This window comes from Mauremys reevesii, linkage group 10 (genome assembly GCF_016161935.1).
Source record: "Mauremys reevesii isolate NIE-2019 linkage group 10, ASM1616193v1, whole genome shotgun sequence".
NCBI lineage: Eukaryota > Metazoa > Chordata > Testudines > Geoemydidae > Mauremys > Mauremys reevesii.
The window spans coordinates 46,028,064-46,044,517 of NC_052632.1; the positions used below are offsets into that span (position 1 = coordinate 46,028,064).

At 51.9% G+C, this 16,454-nt stretch overlaps 1 protein-coding gene across 3 annotated transcripts in view; it reads right to left on the reverse strand.

Annotated features, from left to right (window-relative positions):
• Positions 1-322: 322 nt before the first annotated feature.
• Positions 323-16,454, reverse strand: part of STRA6 (signaling receptor and transporter of retinol STRA6) — a 56,640-nt gene continuing 40,508 nt past the window's right edge. For 2 of the 3 annotated variants that reach the window (XM_039490131.1, XM_039490132.1), the window contains 10 exons: positions 14,022-14,092; positions 12,647-12,708; positions 11,736-11,919; positions 8,158-8,233; positions 7,710-7,843; positions 5,767-5,884; positions 4,412-4,513; positions 3,345-3,508; positions 2,451-2,588; positions 323-1,702 (listed from right to left, as the gene is read on the reverse strand). In XM_039490131.1, the coding sequence (XP_039346065.1) occupies positions 1,524-1,702; positions 2,451-2,588; positions 3,345-3,508; positions 4,412-4,513; positions 5,767-5,884; positions 7,710-7,843; positions 8,158-8,233; positions 11,736-11,919; positions 12,647-12,708; positions 14,022-14,092 (1,228 nt within the window). In that variant the 3' untranslated portion in view covers positions 323-1,523. The remainder of the gene's footprint in view (positions 1,703-2,450; positions 2,589-3,344; positions 3,509-4,411; positions 4,514-5,766; positions 5,885-7,709; positions 7,844-8,157; positions 8,234-11,735; positions 11,920-12,646; positions 12,709-14,021; positions 14,093-16,454) is intronic. The other variant, XM_039490133.1, reaches the window with a different exon arrangement.

Genomic DNA, 16,454 nt, shown 5'->3' on the forward strand with positions numbered 1-16,454 from the left:
AAGCCTTGTGCTGTTCATGGCTTAAGGGACAATGGTTAGGTCCTGTCTAAACTAAATCATGGAAACCTGCTTGTGTCTTGCTTTTGCTGTCGTCATGGCTTGGGATTGCTGTTGTGGGGTGCAGTAGAGTGTAACAATGCCCCCAGCCACACACCAAATGGCCACACTAACCATGGCAAGAGATGGTCATATACAAGTGCCCTGATACATCAGTCTTCCCACTCCTCTCTGCCCTTCCCCCCTCCATTACCTCCATCACCCTTGTGCTCACCCTGGCTTTCACGGGAGACCAAAAACAGAACAGGTATTCTCCAAGCAGTAGGAAAGAGGCACATTGTTTATTATTCCCACCTCACCCTGCCAAGGGGGTTTAAACTCACCATACTCTACAAATACTATCTCAGCTCACTCCCAATCTGACCTGCTCTCCTCTCATAGAATAAGAACAGAGTTCAAGGAATCATTTGTTTACCAAAAAAAAAATTGGGCTGGGTGCAGGAAGACACATGCCTCCAGTTTGCCAGAAAAGTGGAGGCAAGGACATGAGCAGAGTATGAGAAGCCAGAGGGACACGCAGCATAGAGGAGCCACACAAAACAGAGAGATCACTCTGCCATTTTGTTGTGAAAGCATCGAGGGCACATTTCCAATTTTACAAAGCTACAGAACCTGCAGTCTATTTATCAGACCCGCCCTGTCAGCAATGAGGACTAAAAACCATAGAAAAGATGTGAAAAATATATTTTAAAAGGGATTATTTTTCTTTAAAGGTATGAAGCCATATTCCTTCATAAATGCTTCATCAGAATCTCCTTAGTGCTGGGCTCTTCTGTGGAATGGCTGCCTCTACATGAAAAAGGCACAAAGGCAATCTGAAAAAACCTGCCACTACCTGGAGTGTCTAAGGGGATCCAGGTGAGACTCCAATGCAGGATCTTGAGGGGCTGGTGGGGAGGATGATGGTGGTGCCTTCTGAAATGCAGGGTAGATCATGCTGGCTAGGGGCAGATCCAGCTCTTTCCTCTCAGTTTGGCTAACACCCCCCAATTCTGTAGCTCCCCTTCTCTCTCCCATTCAAGCCCCTACCTCCTCTCAGCAGGGACTCAAAGGTGCCAAACTGCATGGTGGAAGGGCAATTGGGATAAAAATTCTGAGATCATCAAACTCATTTCACTTGTGAGCCCAGCAGGTATTGAATTGGAAAGTTCCTAAGGGGGACCTTTGAGTTGCTTCAGGTTTCCCAGGTGTAGCATGAGGAGCAAAGACTTGGCTTTGGGTGGCTTTAAAGCTCACTCTCTGGGCAAGGTTACCAGGCAGACCATCTCCCTTAGCTCCATGCTGCCCTACGGAAACAGCCCTGGTCTCAAAGGCAGGCAGGCAGGCAATGGGGTGCAGCCTTGCTCTAGGGCTCCGCAGAGCCAAGGTTGCTGCTGTGGGGTGGTGGGACACACGAGAAGGAGAGAGGAGGCAGTGAGCAGAGCTGGAACACTTCCCAGAGAAAGGGGAGGGCTCCTCTGTGGAGGTCAGGACTTGGCAGGGCAAGACTGGGTCCCATTGGCTGTGAGGTCAGAAAGCACAGTCTTTCGGCAGGCCAAGAGTGATGGGTTGTTGAGGAGGGTGTAGGCCAGCCCCCACCGGGCTCTCGTCTGCTTGGACTTGGATGCCTTCAGCAGCCCCTTCACAGGCTGCATCAGCTGGATCCCTGCAAAGGAGGAAACCTCAGCATCACTCCCTCCTCCTGTCTGCCTACAGGGGGTGCCCACCATGTCTCCGGGTAAAGGGGGATTATTCTTCCTGCCCTGCACATGCCCCTGAAGAAAGATGGGAGGAGGAGAGGAACCCACAGCCTGGTAGTGCAGAGCCAGGAAGGAGCCTAGCCCTAGCCTCTGTTTGTCAGAGGGTGGAGATGGATGGCAGGAGAGAGTTCACTTGATCATTGCCTGTTAGGTTCACTCCCTCTGGGGCACCTGACATTGGCCACTGTCGGTAGACAGGATACTGGGCTAGATGGACCTTTGGTCTGACCCGGTACAGCCGTTGGTATGATACCCCATATTGCCAGGCTGCCAGACAGCCACGTCGCACTGGGGAGAGGAAGAGGACATGCTTTCTCCTCAGTGCAGCATTATGCAGGGGGAGCCCGTGGGACTTTCTACTGACACTGCCCTTGACTAGATTGAATTCTACACCCTTCTTTGTTCATGGTACCTCCACCTCCTTTGGCGGAAGGGTGAAACCACTCCCTAGCCCTCCCTTAGAAGGGCAACCAACATGTGGACCCAGCCTGCAAATAAGACCAGACATTTTCAACATGAGCTTCTTGCACTATCAGAACCCAGCATGGGAGCCTGTCCACAGATGCTCCCCCTGCCACCAGAAAATGCTGCTTCTCTTGGCTAGCAGTTCTTTAGCACTCAAAGCTGGGAAGCGGGGAGGAAGCAAGATCTCACCTTCTTCCACATCAGTGGGTTTGAGTCCTGTCTGCCCCTCTGGGCCAGGTAATTGGAGAAGCAAGAAGCAAAAGGCTTTCATCACAGGATGTGATTGGCTGACCTCAATTTTCAAGTAATGACAGTAAGTGCGGTAACCTGGAGGGGAACATAGGCCATGTATCAGAGTGTGTAGCAGAGTCCAGAGCATGTGCGCACACATGCAGGTGGATGCGCGCGCACGCACACACACACACACGGAGGAGAGCAGAATTCTGGGTTTTCTCCTCCTCCACAGAGGAATGGACTGCAGGGGGTGGGGAAATCTCAATTTGAGCTACTGCTCTGTAAATCCAGAGCAGTTCTGGAGTCACTCCAGATTCACACCAGTGCAATCTGAGATTAGAACCTGGGCTGTGGGCTTCACGCCCTAGGCACCAGCAGCTTTGGTGTCAAGAAAAGTCAAGTTTCACTAGAAATAGCTGGGGGTGGGGGAACAGGGAAACCTACAACATTTAAAGGAAACAGGTTTTCAATAGCAGATAATCATGCAGTGCTGTTTTGGAAGCCAGATTCACCCCTACAGAACCCCAGGCAGGCAACGTCAAGCTCCCCAGGCCCTGTTTCTCATTTAAATGTGGCAGGATGGCTAGCTAGGTTACTCCATTCCCAGGTTCCCAGGGACAGTCCAGGAGTTAGATCCTTGCATCAGATGTGATGCACAGGGTCCTTAGGTTAACCTCAGACAGACATTCCTCGTCGATGACCCAGATCCTGCCAGAGCCATATTTTCCAGGAGAACCCCATTGGCTTTACAACATTGGGCCCAGAGGAGGAATGCCCACCATGGGTAAATGCCAGGACACGGTGGAGCAGTGTATGTTGGCTCCAGGAGGAGGCTATCATGTCCTTTACCTGGATCGAAAGCCTCGACGCCCCGATTCAGCAGGCTGATGTCCAGCTGGCAGAAATGGACAGCGTTGTAAAGTGCAGAAATGACCATTCTCCAGACCCCGGCCAGGACCCCCACCAGGACATTGATGGGGAAGAGCAGGTAGGTCATGATGCAGAGAGCTCGCCTGGGGCAATGAGAGAGATAGAGGAAACAATAGGGCCAGGAGGCCAAGAATCCCACTCCACCCTGACAAAGAGCCACTCGCTGCAGTAGTGATGCCCAGTGTTAGTGCGGTGCACAGCCATCTATCCCTCCCCAAGGTTTCCACACTGCCAGGCTGCTTGGGGAAGATGAAGGAGACTGGCAGTAGAGTTTCTGCAGCCCCTTTGGTCCTCCAGGCATCTCAGAGGACTTTATAGACACTCCTGTCAGTGACCACGAAGAAACACAGCAGCTTTTAGGAGGCTAGCAAGAGCTCACAGGCATGCTGGGAAGTTAGACTTGGTTTCAGGGAGGGAAAGGTTGTTGGCCACTGTGCTTGGGTAATGTCCTGGGCTCACTGCATGAGTTCTCTGGCCTGTGTTCTGCAGGGGACCTGACCAGACAATCAATGGTCCCTTCTCGCCCTAGTATCTCAGGAATAGATGAAATCCCCATTTGTTCTTTACTGGAAAGGCGAGACTTCAGAGTGGTGATCACACAGGCCTAGGCATCCTGAGACTTGGTTTGAGGTCCATCCACTGGCTCCACCTCAGCAGTTACCATCCCCTCTGACAGGGTGTTGGGAAACTTCACCAGTGCTGGAGATGTGGGGGTCCTTGGATGGACGGCACTGCCTCATGACCCACATGGGCTCACTGTGAGACCAGGAGAGCTCTCAAGCCTTGTGGTGAACACAAGGTGAGGCAGGCTTGGGGGAAACTGGAAGTTCAGATGCAGCTCTGGCATTTTGAACAGTTCAGCCCTGTGTCACTCTGCATACAGGTTTGTTCAAAGCCACATGCACCAAACCCAGACTAGGCGTCCTACAGTCCCTGAGACCAGAGACAAAGCAGTGTGCATGTTTAGCTTCTCAGCACCCCTTCACCTGTTGGTCAGCTCCTTCTGCAGGTGGTGTTTCTCTAGGAAGTGGAAATGAGCAAGCAAGTTCTGCACGACCACAGCAAGCACCAGCGTCAGCCAGAAGGGCCTGGGCAAGGGAGAAGACAAGGAAGGGGAAGATTCCAGTCAGTGGGTTTGCCTGTCAGTTGTTCATAGAGCAGATGATCTGAATGTTTGAGCCAGGTTATGGCATGGCCTGGAGGAGCCAAATGGGGGGCAGGAGAGGTTGAAGGAGCCCAGCACATGTGCTCAGGGGCTAGACAATTTGCAGCCCTACGATTATGAGAGCACAGAAATTGCCACTTGCCAGAGTCCTCTGGGGAACAAGGGTGAATGAATTACAGCTCCCTCACAGTGGGATTGGCCTGCCCTAGGGAGGGCAACCATGCTGATACCCCTTAGGAGCTCCTGGGAGCAGGGCAGCCCTGATCCTCAGAGCTTCACAGTACAGTCTGGCCCATGCTGACTTGTCTGCCCAGTATTATTCCATAGCATCTGCCGCTGGAGGGTGAATCAATGATTAGAGCTGGGGGAACCCCAAACCATATTTTGATGGTTTGACATGATGGCCCTGATTTGGCAGAGAATGGGGGTGGGGAGGAGAAGGAAGAGAACTCAGACCACCAGGCCATTAAAAGCATCCATAAATATCAGGGTCAATGCAGCCAGTGTTAGGCCCAAACCAAGCCTCAGGATCAGAGCAGCCCTGAAAAACAGACTTTGAGAAGCTTCAGATCTGGAGTCCTGCTTCCCAGGCCAAGCCAGTCTCTCAACAGCCTCTGCATGAGGTCCCCAAAACACACAGTCGGTCATGGCTGCATGAGAATTGTAGCCCACTCCTTCAGCAGGCAGCAAGGGCCTGATTTTCAGAAACGCTGGGCACTGGACAAGTCAGTCTCATGGGTGCTCAATGCCTCCTGCACAAGGAGGGAGCTACACAAGGTAATAATCTGGATGGTGGAATAATCTTTCCTTTAGCCTGGGGCCCATGTCTGCAGCTGGAAGATGCAGTTCTAGGGTTACCACCTGTCTCAAATCCATGGGACAACCCCAGCTGCGCCAGAGCTGGTCCTGTTGTGCAGAAGGGCAACTGAAGAGCCCCAAATATATCTGCCCCCCCATGGCATTGCATCAGGATGCAGAATCTCAATGATGTGTGGATGGAACATCCTGACATGATGCAGCTGGACTGTGAAGTTTGTTTCTTCAAGGGCAGCTGGTTACTTTGTCTTTATCACTTGCCCACCAGAGGTCATTTTGTGACTTGACTGAGTATCCCATTCCCCATCTCCTTAGCCCAGAGCTCCCCAGTGCTGCCTGCTGGGTCTAAAGAGCACTTACCACATGTTCTCCAGGATTTTAAACAGATGCATATTTGTGCCTGACTGGAGTGGAATGACCACTAGGAAGGTGAAGCCCACGGTGCAGACAAAGAAAATCACTTGCTGGGTGAGGAGACCTTTGAGAGACAGAGCATCAGGGGTAAAAAAAATTGCCAGGAGAAAGGTGGAGGAATCACTATCAGTCTCTAGTAAGTGGGCACACAGCCACTGATGGTATTAAGTCAGACACATTTCCTCTAACTCTATTTACTCTCTCATTAATGTTCCTCAGAGCTGCACCTTTTCCTTGTGTGGTTGCACCTCTGCTCTGGGAGATACCTGGAGTTTGCCTGGCTTTACACACTACACATCTAGACTGGGGTTATTTCCAAGGAGCCTAAGTGAGTTAGGCACTCTGTTGCTATTAAATCTAATAATCGAAAATCAATGGGAATTGGCCCCTAAAATCACCTACATGATTTTGTAAGTCTCACCTCATGCACCTAACTCCTTTACGCTGCTTTAAAAAACAAACAAAAAAAAAACAAAACCAGCAACCTCAACCTAATTCCATTGACAACTTGTTACTTCTCCTCCCACCTATATGTTAACTTACTAGGTCTAGTCTGTCATTTCACACTCACACACAATTCATTAATGGATTTAGTTGGGGGAATCAGCATTTTCTTACCATGTGGCTCATTAGTCACACTGAGAAGAGCCAGCTCTGGAGTCTGGAACTGTGATTTCTACTAACAATCACACCAAGACCAGTAGGGTCCACAGGAGCAACAATTCATTTAACCTGATCTAAGAGATGAGCAGCTGGAGACTGTACACCACACTGCTAATTCATTCAGCTCACCAGTATAAGGACTTTAAAACTAGGAGTTCAGAAAAGCATCACATTCCCAGCATCAGAATGTGTGACTCATGTATGTTCTTTCAGGATCCCTAAGGCAATCTGCCCCAGCCCCCCCGAATCATGAGAGTTACAGGCCTGCCACTTCACTACTAGGGAAAGTGCAGCTTGACAGCCCTGCAGACTGAAGCCCACCACTTATCTATCAATCAGATGCAGCAGAGAATGGGCAAGCTTCCCCTCCCACATGTGTAAGCCAGTCCATCTTAGGGGGAGGAATAGCTCAGTGGTTTGAGCATTGGCCTGCTAAACCGTGAGTTCAGTCCTTGTGGAGGGCCATGTAGGGATCCAGGGCACACAAAAAAAATAGTTGGGGATTGGGCCTGCTTTGAGCAGGAGGTTGGACTAGATGACCTCCTGAGGTACCTTTCAACCCTGATATTCTATGACTCAGAAGGCTACTTTTGGGTAGTGGGAAGGTCTCACTGCTGAAATAGCCAAAAAGGTCAATTAGTGCCTGCCCATTATGGTCAACCTTTGTTCCTGTTCCATTTATCAAAGGTTAATAGGGGTTTAGTACAGGGTTACTAAATCTGTTGGATTTTCCAAGGGGTCAATAGCTTGCTCCTAACTATGTGTTGCTTCTTCCAATAGGCTTAATGCCATCTATAAAAACATACCCTACTTATGTCCGGAACATGCTCATGATATCTATTAACCAGGGCTGCTCAAAACATTTTCCATCAGAGAGGTATCCAGGCCTACTAAACAAGATTTGGGGGAATTTTAAACCAAGGATCCATCTTCCACGGAAGGTTCCACTTTTACTGACAAACCAAACTATTTCCATTTCCATATCCTGGTGTGGTGCTTCCTGAGTGCTGCAGTTGGTGTCAATCCTGGAAGTTCCATTGAGTGTGAGTGGAGCTCTGCCAATTGATACCAGCTGAGGAGTTGACCTCACATATCTCAATTACGCCTGAGCATTTACCTAGAGCCTGTGACAATTCAACTCTTCCCTCCAAAGCCCCAGCCAATGACACCATCTCTTAGGCCTAAGGACCAACAGAGTGTTTTGTTCCTCTTTGAGGAGGAGTTACCCAAGCAGGCAAATGCAGTCTGGAAGCTGGCAAAGCTCATCCAACAGACCAGAGCCTGTTGGGAAGGGCAGAGCATCCGGGCACGGTAGAAGACATCTAGGACATCCCCTCGGTACAGAGCCTTCAGATTGGCCCTGTGGAAAGAGAGGCCAGATAGACCTTTTATGCATCCAAACGCAGCATGGGAAAGGTGTGTGTAGGGGCAGCATTTTGGTTCCATGACCAGGGTTATCCCAACCCCTGAAGGAGTTCAGAGCAGATGGGTAGGCAACAAAGCTAGTATGAAGGAGAGTATGTGGGAGTCCATCACTCCACCCACAGGCCCAGTCTCCCCACGTTCCACTACCCAGGGAGAGGTCAGACGGGATAGGGTGGGGGAGACTTGGAAAGCTCCCTCTGGTCCACCGTGGCGAGGCTTGGGAACAGAGAGTCAGAAACAGGCTCTCACCTGTGCATCACCAGGGATCTCATCAGCATGGAGAAGGTGAGCAGGCAGGAGAGCACAAGGGAACAGACATAGCACACTGTAAGAGAGCAGACAGGGACAGCTGTCATTTGAACCAGAGCAATACAATTGATTGTGCTAGATCCAGAACTGCACCCAGCCACTGTCCACCATTCAATGGACCTTCCCTCACACATCTCCCTGACACTGATTTACAAGTTTATTGTGGCATTTTCATTGCTGCATCTCTAGCACTGATGAAAGGTGCCAGAGGGACAGAACTGGATGACTTCTGGCTCTGTTTATGCAGTCACTGCAACATATGCAAGGGCAGCATCACGCTTCCCAGCACTGTCCCGTTAGCACACTTCCATCCTGCTCCAGAGGGATCTCCGCTAGCATCCACGGCCCATTCAATCCTTGGCCACTTTGCTAAAACTGGAAGAGGGGAATGGGATGGTGTGATGTGGTTGCTTGTCACCTGGAGAAACCACCTGGTGGTTAAGGCACTGGACTGGGACTCAAGTTCAGCTCCTGGCTCTGCCTGTGTGACTTTCCATAACCTCTGTGCCTCAGTTTCCCTACATGTAAAATGGGGAGAATATTTCACTATCTCACGGGTGCATCACATGGATACATTCAGCAGCCTCCCACATAATCAACTCCTCCAGTGATTGGGTGGAGTGCAAAGAACCAGGCCAGGCTAGCTTATATCATGGAACAGAACTCCCACCCGATAGGAATTACAGCTGATAACTACAGACCCACACAGACACACACCATCACCCTAGGGTTAGAGCTCCGCAGCCATAATACGAAGTCTGGCTTTGAGCTAGCCACTGCCTGGTTAGACATCTTCACCTTCCAGCCTGGTTTGGTGGCTGCAGTGAAAGCCTCCAGCTAGGTCATTAAAGACAAGAGTCCATCCTTCCTGGGCTATCCAAGTCCAAAACAAACACAAAAGAGACGGTTACCCCAGTCTCAAGGCTGTGCCCAGCTACTCCAAGTCTTTTTCACCCTTCAAATCAAGCAGTGAGTGACTCCCAGGGCTCGCTACCTGGATTCTCCCTCTGGGTCTCTGCCTCCCACCCCCTGGTCTGAGTTAGCTATGTGACCTACTCAGCATGTGACTTCACTTCTTTTCTCCACTAAATGTTACAGGTGGGGCAGGACCTATCTTCCTTTAAAGGACCACTCACCCAGAGACAGGTTCCATAGTCATTACCAGTCAGCCACTCTCTTCCCACCCCCATTCCCTCCCTAAGCACTTAGCAAGTCTACAAAAATGGTTAGACGCTTTCAAAATGTCACAGTAGAAATCAGCCAGCAGAAGTGTGAAAGGAATGACAGGCTGTAAAAATATCTTTGAAAGGGGGGTGTGGGGGCTGGGATGGGGAGAGAGATGTCAGGAAGACAATCGCAAGCAGGATTTTTAATGTGTCACTGTTTGCAAAGAAGTGCTGCCATTGTTTTAAGTGCATAAAGGAGAGGCTGACTGAACGAGGGGTGGGGGGCACCATGCTAGCCAGAGGCAACAGAGCCAAAAGCTCATCTGCCTGTCCTCCTGTTGGGGGCTTTGAATTAGCCAGCCCCCACCCCTCCACACCAGGGCTTTGTAGTTCTGCACTCTAGAAGCCATCTGCTCAATTCCAACACATATCAAAGTCCCCCTGAACAATAGCATCTGTAGCATGGAATTGCTGACTGTGGATACATTTCTCCTCTTGTCCCCCTTCCCTGCTTGGCATTCACAGCACTCTTTGTTTGCTGGCACGAGACCAGGGTTTTCTTTTCATATCTCCATCCCTCTGCTTTTGCAGCAGCATCCACATTTTAGAACTTTGCTTTGCAGCCTGGCGGGGATTTTAGCGACCAGGCCTAGAAATTCCAGACCTGGAAAGAGTCCGGAAAAGAGCTGACATCTCCTGCTTGGAGTAAGAGGCACACAAACTATTTCAAACAGGGCCATCTCTGACTTGCCATCACCACCATATCTCACACTCTTTAGCATCCAAAACCCACTGTGAGGCAAGGCAGAGCTGTTATCCCCATTGAACTGATGGGAAAATGGGGGCAAAGAGAGACTAAGCGACTTGACCAAAGTCACATAGGGGAGCGTGTGGCAGAGGAGAGAACTGAACTGGGGTCTCTCAAGTACCAGGCTACTCCCCTAACCTTTGGGCCATCCTCTTCACTGTCCAAGACTCCTTTCCCAGCAGCCCAGTATTCCAGTTTCTAGAGTTTCCCTGTGATTGATGCCCATTACCACAAATGGACATACAGCCCCTGCACTGAGCCGGCCCACATGGCATACCTGTGCACCTAATGCTAAGAGAAAGCAGGGGAAGAGTGTGTGTGTTGGGGGGAAATGAATCAGAGGGGAGATGAAGGAGAGACTTCAGACAGATCATAGCAAAAAACCATGCTCTGGGCCCATTAGAGTAATTTTCAATGGCATCAAAGCACCATTAGGCACTCACCTCCCAGTGACTGGAAACCAGAGTCCTGTTACATTAATTTTCCTGGCATCCTTCCAGAGGACCAGGTCCCCTCCAAATTTCAAACCAACCTCTCAGAAAGACTCAGAGGACAGTGCAGCATTTCAGATCATCCCAATTCCCATGACTACACTCCAGTCTAAAAGTTTCTCCTATCAAACCCCTCCCATCAACACTACCACGGGGGGCCCATGAGATCAGCTGTTGAACCCCAATTCAGCGAGGTACCTATGCACATGCCTCACTTAAACACTTGAGTAGCAAGACCCCTTGAATACTTCTCTGGGCATGTGCTTTGATACCTTGCTAAACTGCGGCCTCAAGGCAGACCCACAGTCCAATGATGTCAATGAAGAGACTCCCATTGACTTCTTTGGATCAGACTTTTGAACTTTTAATCTCTTACATCCAGTAACTTCTCTCCCAGCACCAACCACACCCCACCTCCCTGTATACCCACAAACAATGGGATTAGCAACACGCTAACACAGGAGCAGGGACAGAATCCAAGAGTCACAGCGCTCACACTCCTGTTTCAAACATTACATACTGCTTTGCAAGCCAGTCTAGCTGATGGTCACCACCCTGCTACACAGGTGTCTCTATTACCATGGGACAGATGGCTCAGTGACTGACTACTGCCCTTAGTTCCATTTAGTTAGTTATTTTTACTTATTAAAAGGAGATAGACAAAACAAACCCAAGCAGCTGCTGCCCTCTCACTCTGGGGAGCTGGGAGTTTGCTTTGGTCTGTGCAGCTTTGTGCTAGTTGAATGGGAAGAGTTGATACTTAAATGTTAAGAGGTCAGGAATTCTTTGGTGCATCTTGATCCTGAGGGTAAGTTTCAGTATCACAGAGACAAATGGCCTGTTTCTTCGATAGTCTCAGCAGAGAGCTCCAGGACGGAGGAGTGTGTAAAGTGGAGGGAGGAAGGAGAGGCATATAGACTGAACACCCTCTTCAAGCTTTCCTTGCCATCGTCTATGCTGTACCAGACAGAGGCCTTTGGATTTAGGCAGGGAAACGAGACTGGGATCATGGGCACCCTCAGCATCAAGCTCAACAGACTTGGAGAGACTCACCTTCCAGTGACCAGAGATAGTATCTGACTGTGTCTAGCTCCCGCTCCATGTCTCCAGGGACACCTCCCGGGTTCTCCGAGGGCACAACACCAAACTGAACCAGAAGGACGGTGATTTCCTTCGTCATCCCTGCCCTCACTATCTGAATGTTGGGAATGAAGATGACGAGCAGCAGCAAGGCCACCTGTGAGCCAAAAGCCTGGTGAGCAGTACAGACAGTGTGCAAGGGAATGTGCTCATGCACGTGCACCAACAACCTGCCCACCCCCACTGTGGTAAACTCCCACCCCAGAGCAGCTGCTGATCACATCCTGGACACTGCCATGGAGTGGAGGAAGCAACGGGGAAGTGGGTGCCAGAGCCTCAGACACAATGGAAAGGTGACAGCAAGAAAGGGGTTAAAAACTCCAGTCCGGTATGCAAACTGGGACTGGCCTGAGGCTGCCAGGGCAGGAGTCCTCAGTTCCAGTCTCTCGCCCACTGCGCTGGCAGAAGCACACAAAACGAACACCAACAGAGAGAGCTGTGGGCAGCTGCCACATCTGGCCCTGCTGCAGATGGAAAGCAAGGCTGTGACCAGAGCCTGGTCCTTGCTGAAGCTGATCACCCTGCCACGGCACAGTGACAGCAGCATTGAGTATAGAGGGGTGCTGCAGGCTCCGTCAGGCAGGAGTGACCATTGGGACAATGCAGTCTGTCACTGAGATTAATCCTGCTTGCTCCCGGAAGAACCCTCGCAGTGCCCAGGGCAATCCACAGAAGGGGTGGGATGGGTGGGGAAGCCTGGCAGTTGGATGGGGCTGCCCGTCTTGTTTCCCCACTCACATAGAATGTAAGTAGGGCATGGGAAACAACAGCCTGTGCTGTTAGGGCCAACCACGGGCCCAGAAGGGGCATTGCCACAGGCTTACCTGGTAAACAGCAATCACGGCTGTGGTTACAGAGAGAACCAGCTTCAGAGGAACCTGGAACCCTGAAATCCCGAATGATAGGGGGACATATGAGACAGGAGACCAATTCCAGCCTGGGGCTTACGAGCAGCAGGGTGGCAAGTTAGCAAAAGGCATCCATCTGGGCTTCAATTCCTTCACAGTGTCAGTCAGTGTAAGTGTGTGCAGACTCACCCCTGCAGCGCCTGCTGCTGGTCTCTCAGGGAATTAGCTCAATTTCCAGCCCAGAGCGCCCTCTGCAGGCTGGTGATCTGCCACAGCTTGGCCCCCGTGTCCCTCCCAGGACCCCGGTGCCCCTTTAACTGAGTGATGCCCCCCTGGCAGTACCCCCACAGTTCTGGGTCTCCCCCCTCCCAGGGGAACCCCCCCTCCTATCCCCACCTCGCCTCAGTCTTGGCTACTGCCAGTCATCACTTAGCCCCCATTCACTGGGGTAGACTGCAGTGTATCAGCCACTCATCACAGACAAGGTTGGGTTGGACCTGCTGCCCCTCTCTGTAGCTGGGCTGAACCTCTGCAGCCCCAATACTGGTCTTAGGCCCTCAGCTAGGCCCACAGCCTGGGGGTTTTCCAGGCTGGAGCTCCCCAGCTCCTCTAGCCTTCCCCCAGCCCTGCTCCACTCCTAGTACCCTGCTCAGTTCCCTAGCAGCCAGGCCCTTCTCTCTATAGAAGCAGAGAGAGACTCTAAGCGCCTCGCTCCCAGCCTTTTTATACAGGCCAGCTGTGGCCGGATTGGGGTGTGGCCCAGCTGCAGCGGCTTCCCCAGTCAGCACAGCTTTTAGAGCTGCAGCCCTCTCCAGGGCTGCAGTGGTAAAAGCAGCCCTGCCAGGCAGGAGCAAGGGACCACCCTGCTACAGTCACTCTTGCCATCCATCTAGTTTTGTTACATCTGTTCATAGCTGTCTGACCCCTCTCCTTCCACCCAAAAGCATCCCCACCACTATAGTTTCATCCAGGCCTTCCTCAGTGCATCCAGATTCCAGATTCCACCCATCCAATCATCTGTCGATGCAACAACAGTCAACTGAACTGCTAAACAAGTGCACGAGGGAAGAAACCTAATGACACAGAAACCTTCATGCAATCTGGGACACAAGGATATTATGCCAATGGAGTTAGCACTCTCCTTGCAATGCCCCAAATTTCCTCTCACAAAGATGACAGTTCATGCAAATTGAGGAGTTGTGCATATTAGGATGGCAGCTGCCTGGGCACAGATGCTTTGAGAGAGAGAGAGAGAGAGACAAGAAACACAGTTACTTCATATGGGAGGAAGTCTGGTGCCAGAGACCCTGATATGCCTAAGAGCGCATCAAAAGATCTTGTCATACGGTACCTTCCTGGGGGGTGTAGATGTAAGAACGTAAATACATCTGGGCCCTCGAAAGGAGACTTACTTTCCTGGAGCTGGAAAAGGAAGAATTGCGATGAGTCAGGTATGAAACACTGGCCCAGAACAAAAGCATTGCTTTGTTTTTTAACGCTTATCGATCAGCACCAACAGCCTGCCCTCTTGGGTGGAAGTTCTGATGAAGCTAGTATTCTGCCAATACACCTCAGTCCTGACTTGTAGCATGCACAGCCACTCCAGCCCCAGGCTCCCCATGCACAGCCCGGCCAATGTATGTGGTCCTGAGCTTACCTCCTGCTCAGCTACTCAAGAACAGCTTCCTTTCTAAACAACAGCAAATAGCACTGATCAGAGCAGTGTTTCTCAACCTTTCTGGACCAGTCACCCCTCATTTGATGTCAAAATTGCCTTACATTTGGTATAAGAGTAAAGAAGTATCAGTGATAACAAGAGTAATGGAATCCAAAGTCAGAAGGGACCAGTGGGATCGTCTAGTCCAGGCCTGCACAACTCGTAAAGCGGCGAGGGCCACATTCCTCCAAAGAAAACAGCTGAGGGCCGAAACCTCCCGGCCCCGCGGAAACACCCCGCCCTAGGGCCGCCCAGCCCTGCGGAAACAAACCCTCCTTCCCCAGCGCCGCCCCACCAAAACAGCTGTGGGCCAAAAAGGAAGGTTGGGGGTGGGGAGGTGATATTTTATTTTAAATCAACCAGGGGCTCCCAGCTAAAGAAGTGGCTGGGAGCCCTCAGGGTCAAATTAAAGGGCCAGGGGCTCCGGCGGCTGGGGGAACCCGGCAGGGCCGGCTCTAGGTCTTTTGCTGCCCCAAGCAAAAAAAAATTTGGCTGCCCCCCTTCCCAGCCCTGGGCTCCCCCCTGTACCCTCCTGCTGCCCCAGTCCTGGGCTCTCCCCCCACCCACACACACCCCCTGCCGCCCCAGCGCTGGGCTTCCCCCTTTCCTCCCCACCAGTGCCCTCCCTCCATCCTGCTGCTGCCCCAGCCCTGGGCTCCCCCCCACCAGTGCCCCCCCCACCTCCTGCTGCCCCAGCCCTGGGTCACTGGTAACTCGCTCCCAGGGTGGGTCATTCAGCAGGAATTTTGGATGTGCACAAAACACAGACAGGATTGGTTCCCATATGGTTACAGAGCTGCAGTAAAGTGGAACAATTTTCAGCTTGTGTGATTGGAGGATATCTGGATGCATATTACAAGACTGTCCTCCATAAATGAAGAAAAGTTGAGGTGCCTTTATTATTCTTTTGTTCCACTCTTTCTTTCTATGGGGAATTTGCCAATGCAATATCACTGTCTTCCTTTCAAACAAACAAAAAGGCAATGGCTGTTGAAAATAGCAATTCCAGTCCTAATAAGCATTTCTTGCTCAATTTTATCCTACTTTTTCTACAGCAAGTTACAGTGGATCAGTATATTTGATTTGGGAGAAATGAAGTAAAAGCTGCCCAAACCCAGCTTGAGCACTCCTGAATTTTGAGGTGTTCAAATCTGGAAGGCAGGTGCTGGGCTCCACGGGGGAGCATGGCAGCAACTGTCTGGAGCTGCACGGAGCCAGACACGCTGGTCTGAGTGGCACAGTAAGCGGTTTGGGGGTTGGAGAAGGGGTAGGGGATTCCGGGGGGCAATCAAGGGGCAGGGAGCAGGGGGTTGGATGGGGCAGAGGTTCGGAGGGGCAGTCAGGGGACAGGCAGCAATTGGATAGGCCTGGGAGTCCCAGAGGTTTATCAGGGGACAGGTAGGGGGTGGGGTGCTGGGGGGAGGTGGGGGGGGTCTCAGGAGGGGGCAGTTGGGGACAAGGAGAAGGGAGGCTTAGATAGGGGCTGGGGTCCCAAGGGGCAGTTAGGGGCAGGGGTCCCAGGAGGGGGCAATCAGGACACAAGGAGCAGCGGCATTTAGATAGGGGGTGGGGTCCTGGGGGCAGGGGTCCCGGGAGAGGGGTATCAGGGGACAAGGACCAGCGGTGCTTAGATCGGGGGTGGGGGTCCTGGGGGGCAGTTGGGGCAGGGGTCCGGGGAGGGGGCAATCAGCGGCCACGGGCTGGGATTCAAAGGGCTCTGGGCTGCCGGCAGCCGCGGAGAGCCCTGAGCCCTTTACATCCCAGCGGCAGCTGGGAATCTCTGCGGGCAGCCCAGAGTCCTCCGATTCCCTGCCGCGGCTGGGATTTAAAGGGCTCTGGGCTCCCCACGGCTGCTGGCAGCCCAGAGCCCTCTGACTCCTGGCCCCGGCTGAGATTTAAAAGGGCTCTGGGCTCCCTGCGGCTGCAGGCAGCCCAGAACCCTCTGACTCCTGGCCCCGGCTGAGATTTAAAAGGGCTCTGGGCTCCCCGCGGCTGCAGGCAGCCCAGAACCCTCTGATTCCCTGCCGTGTCCGGGATTCAAAGGGCTCTGGACTGCCCGCAGAGCGC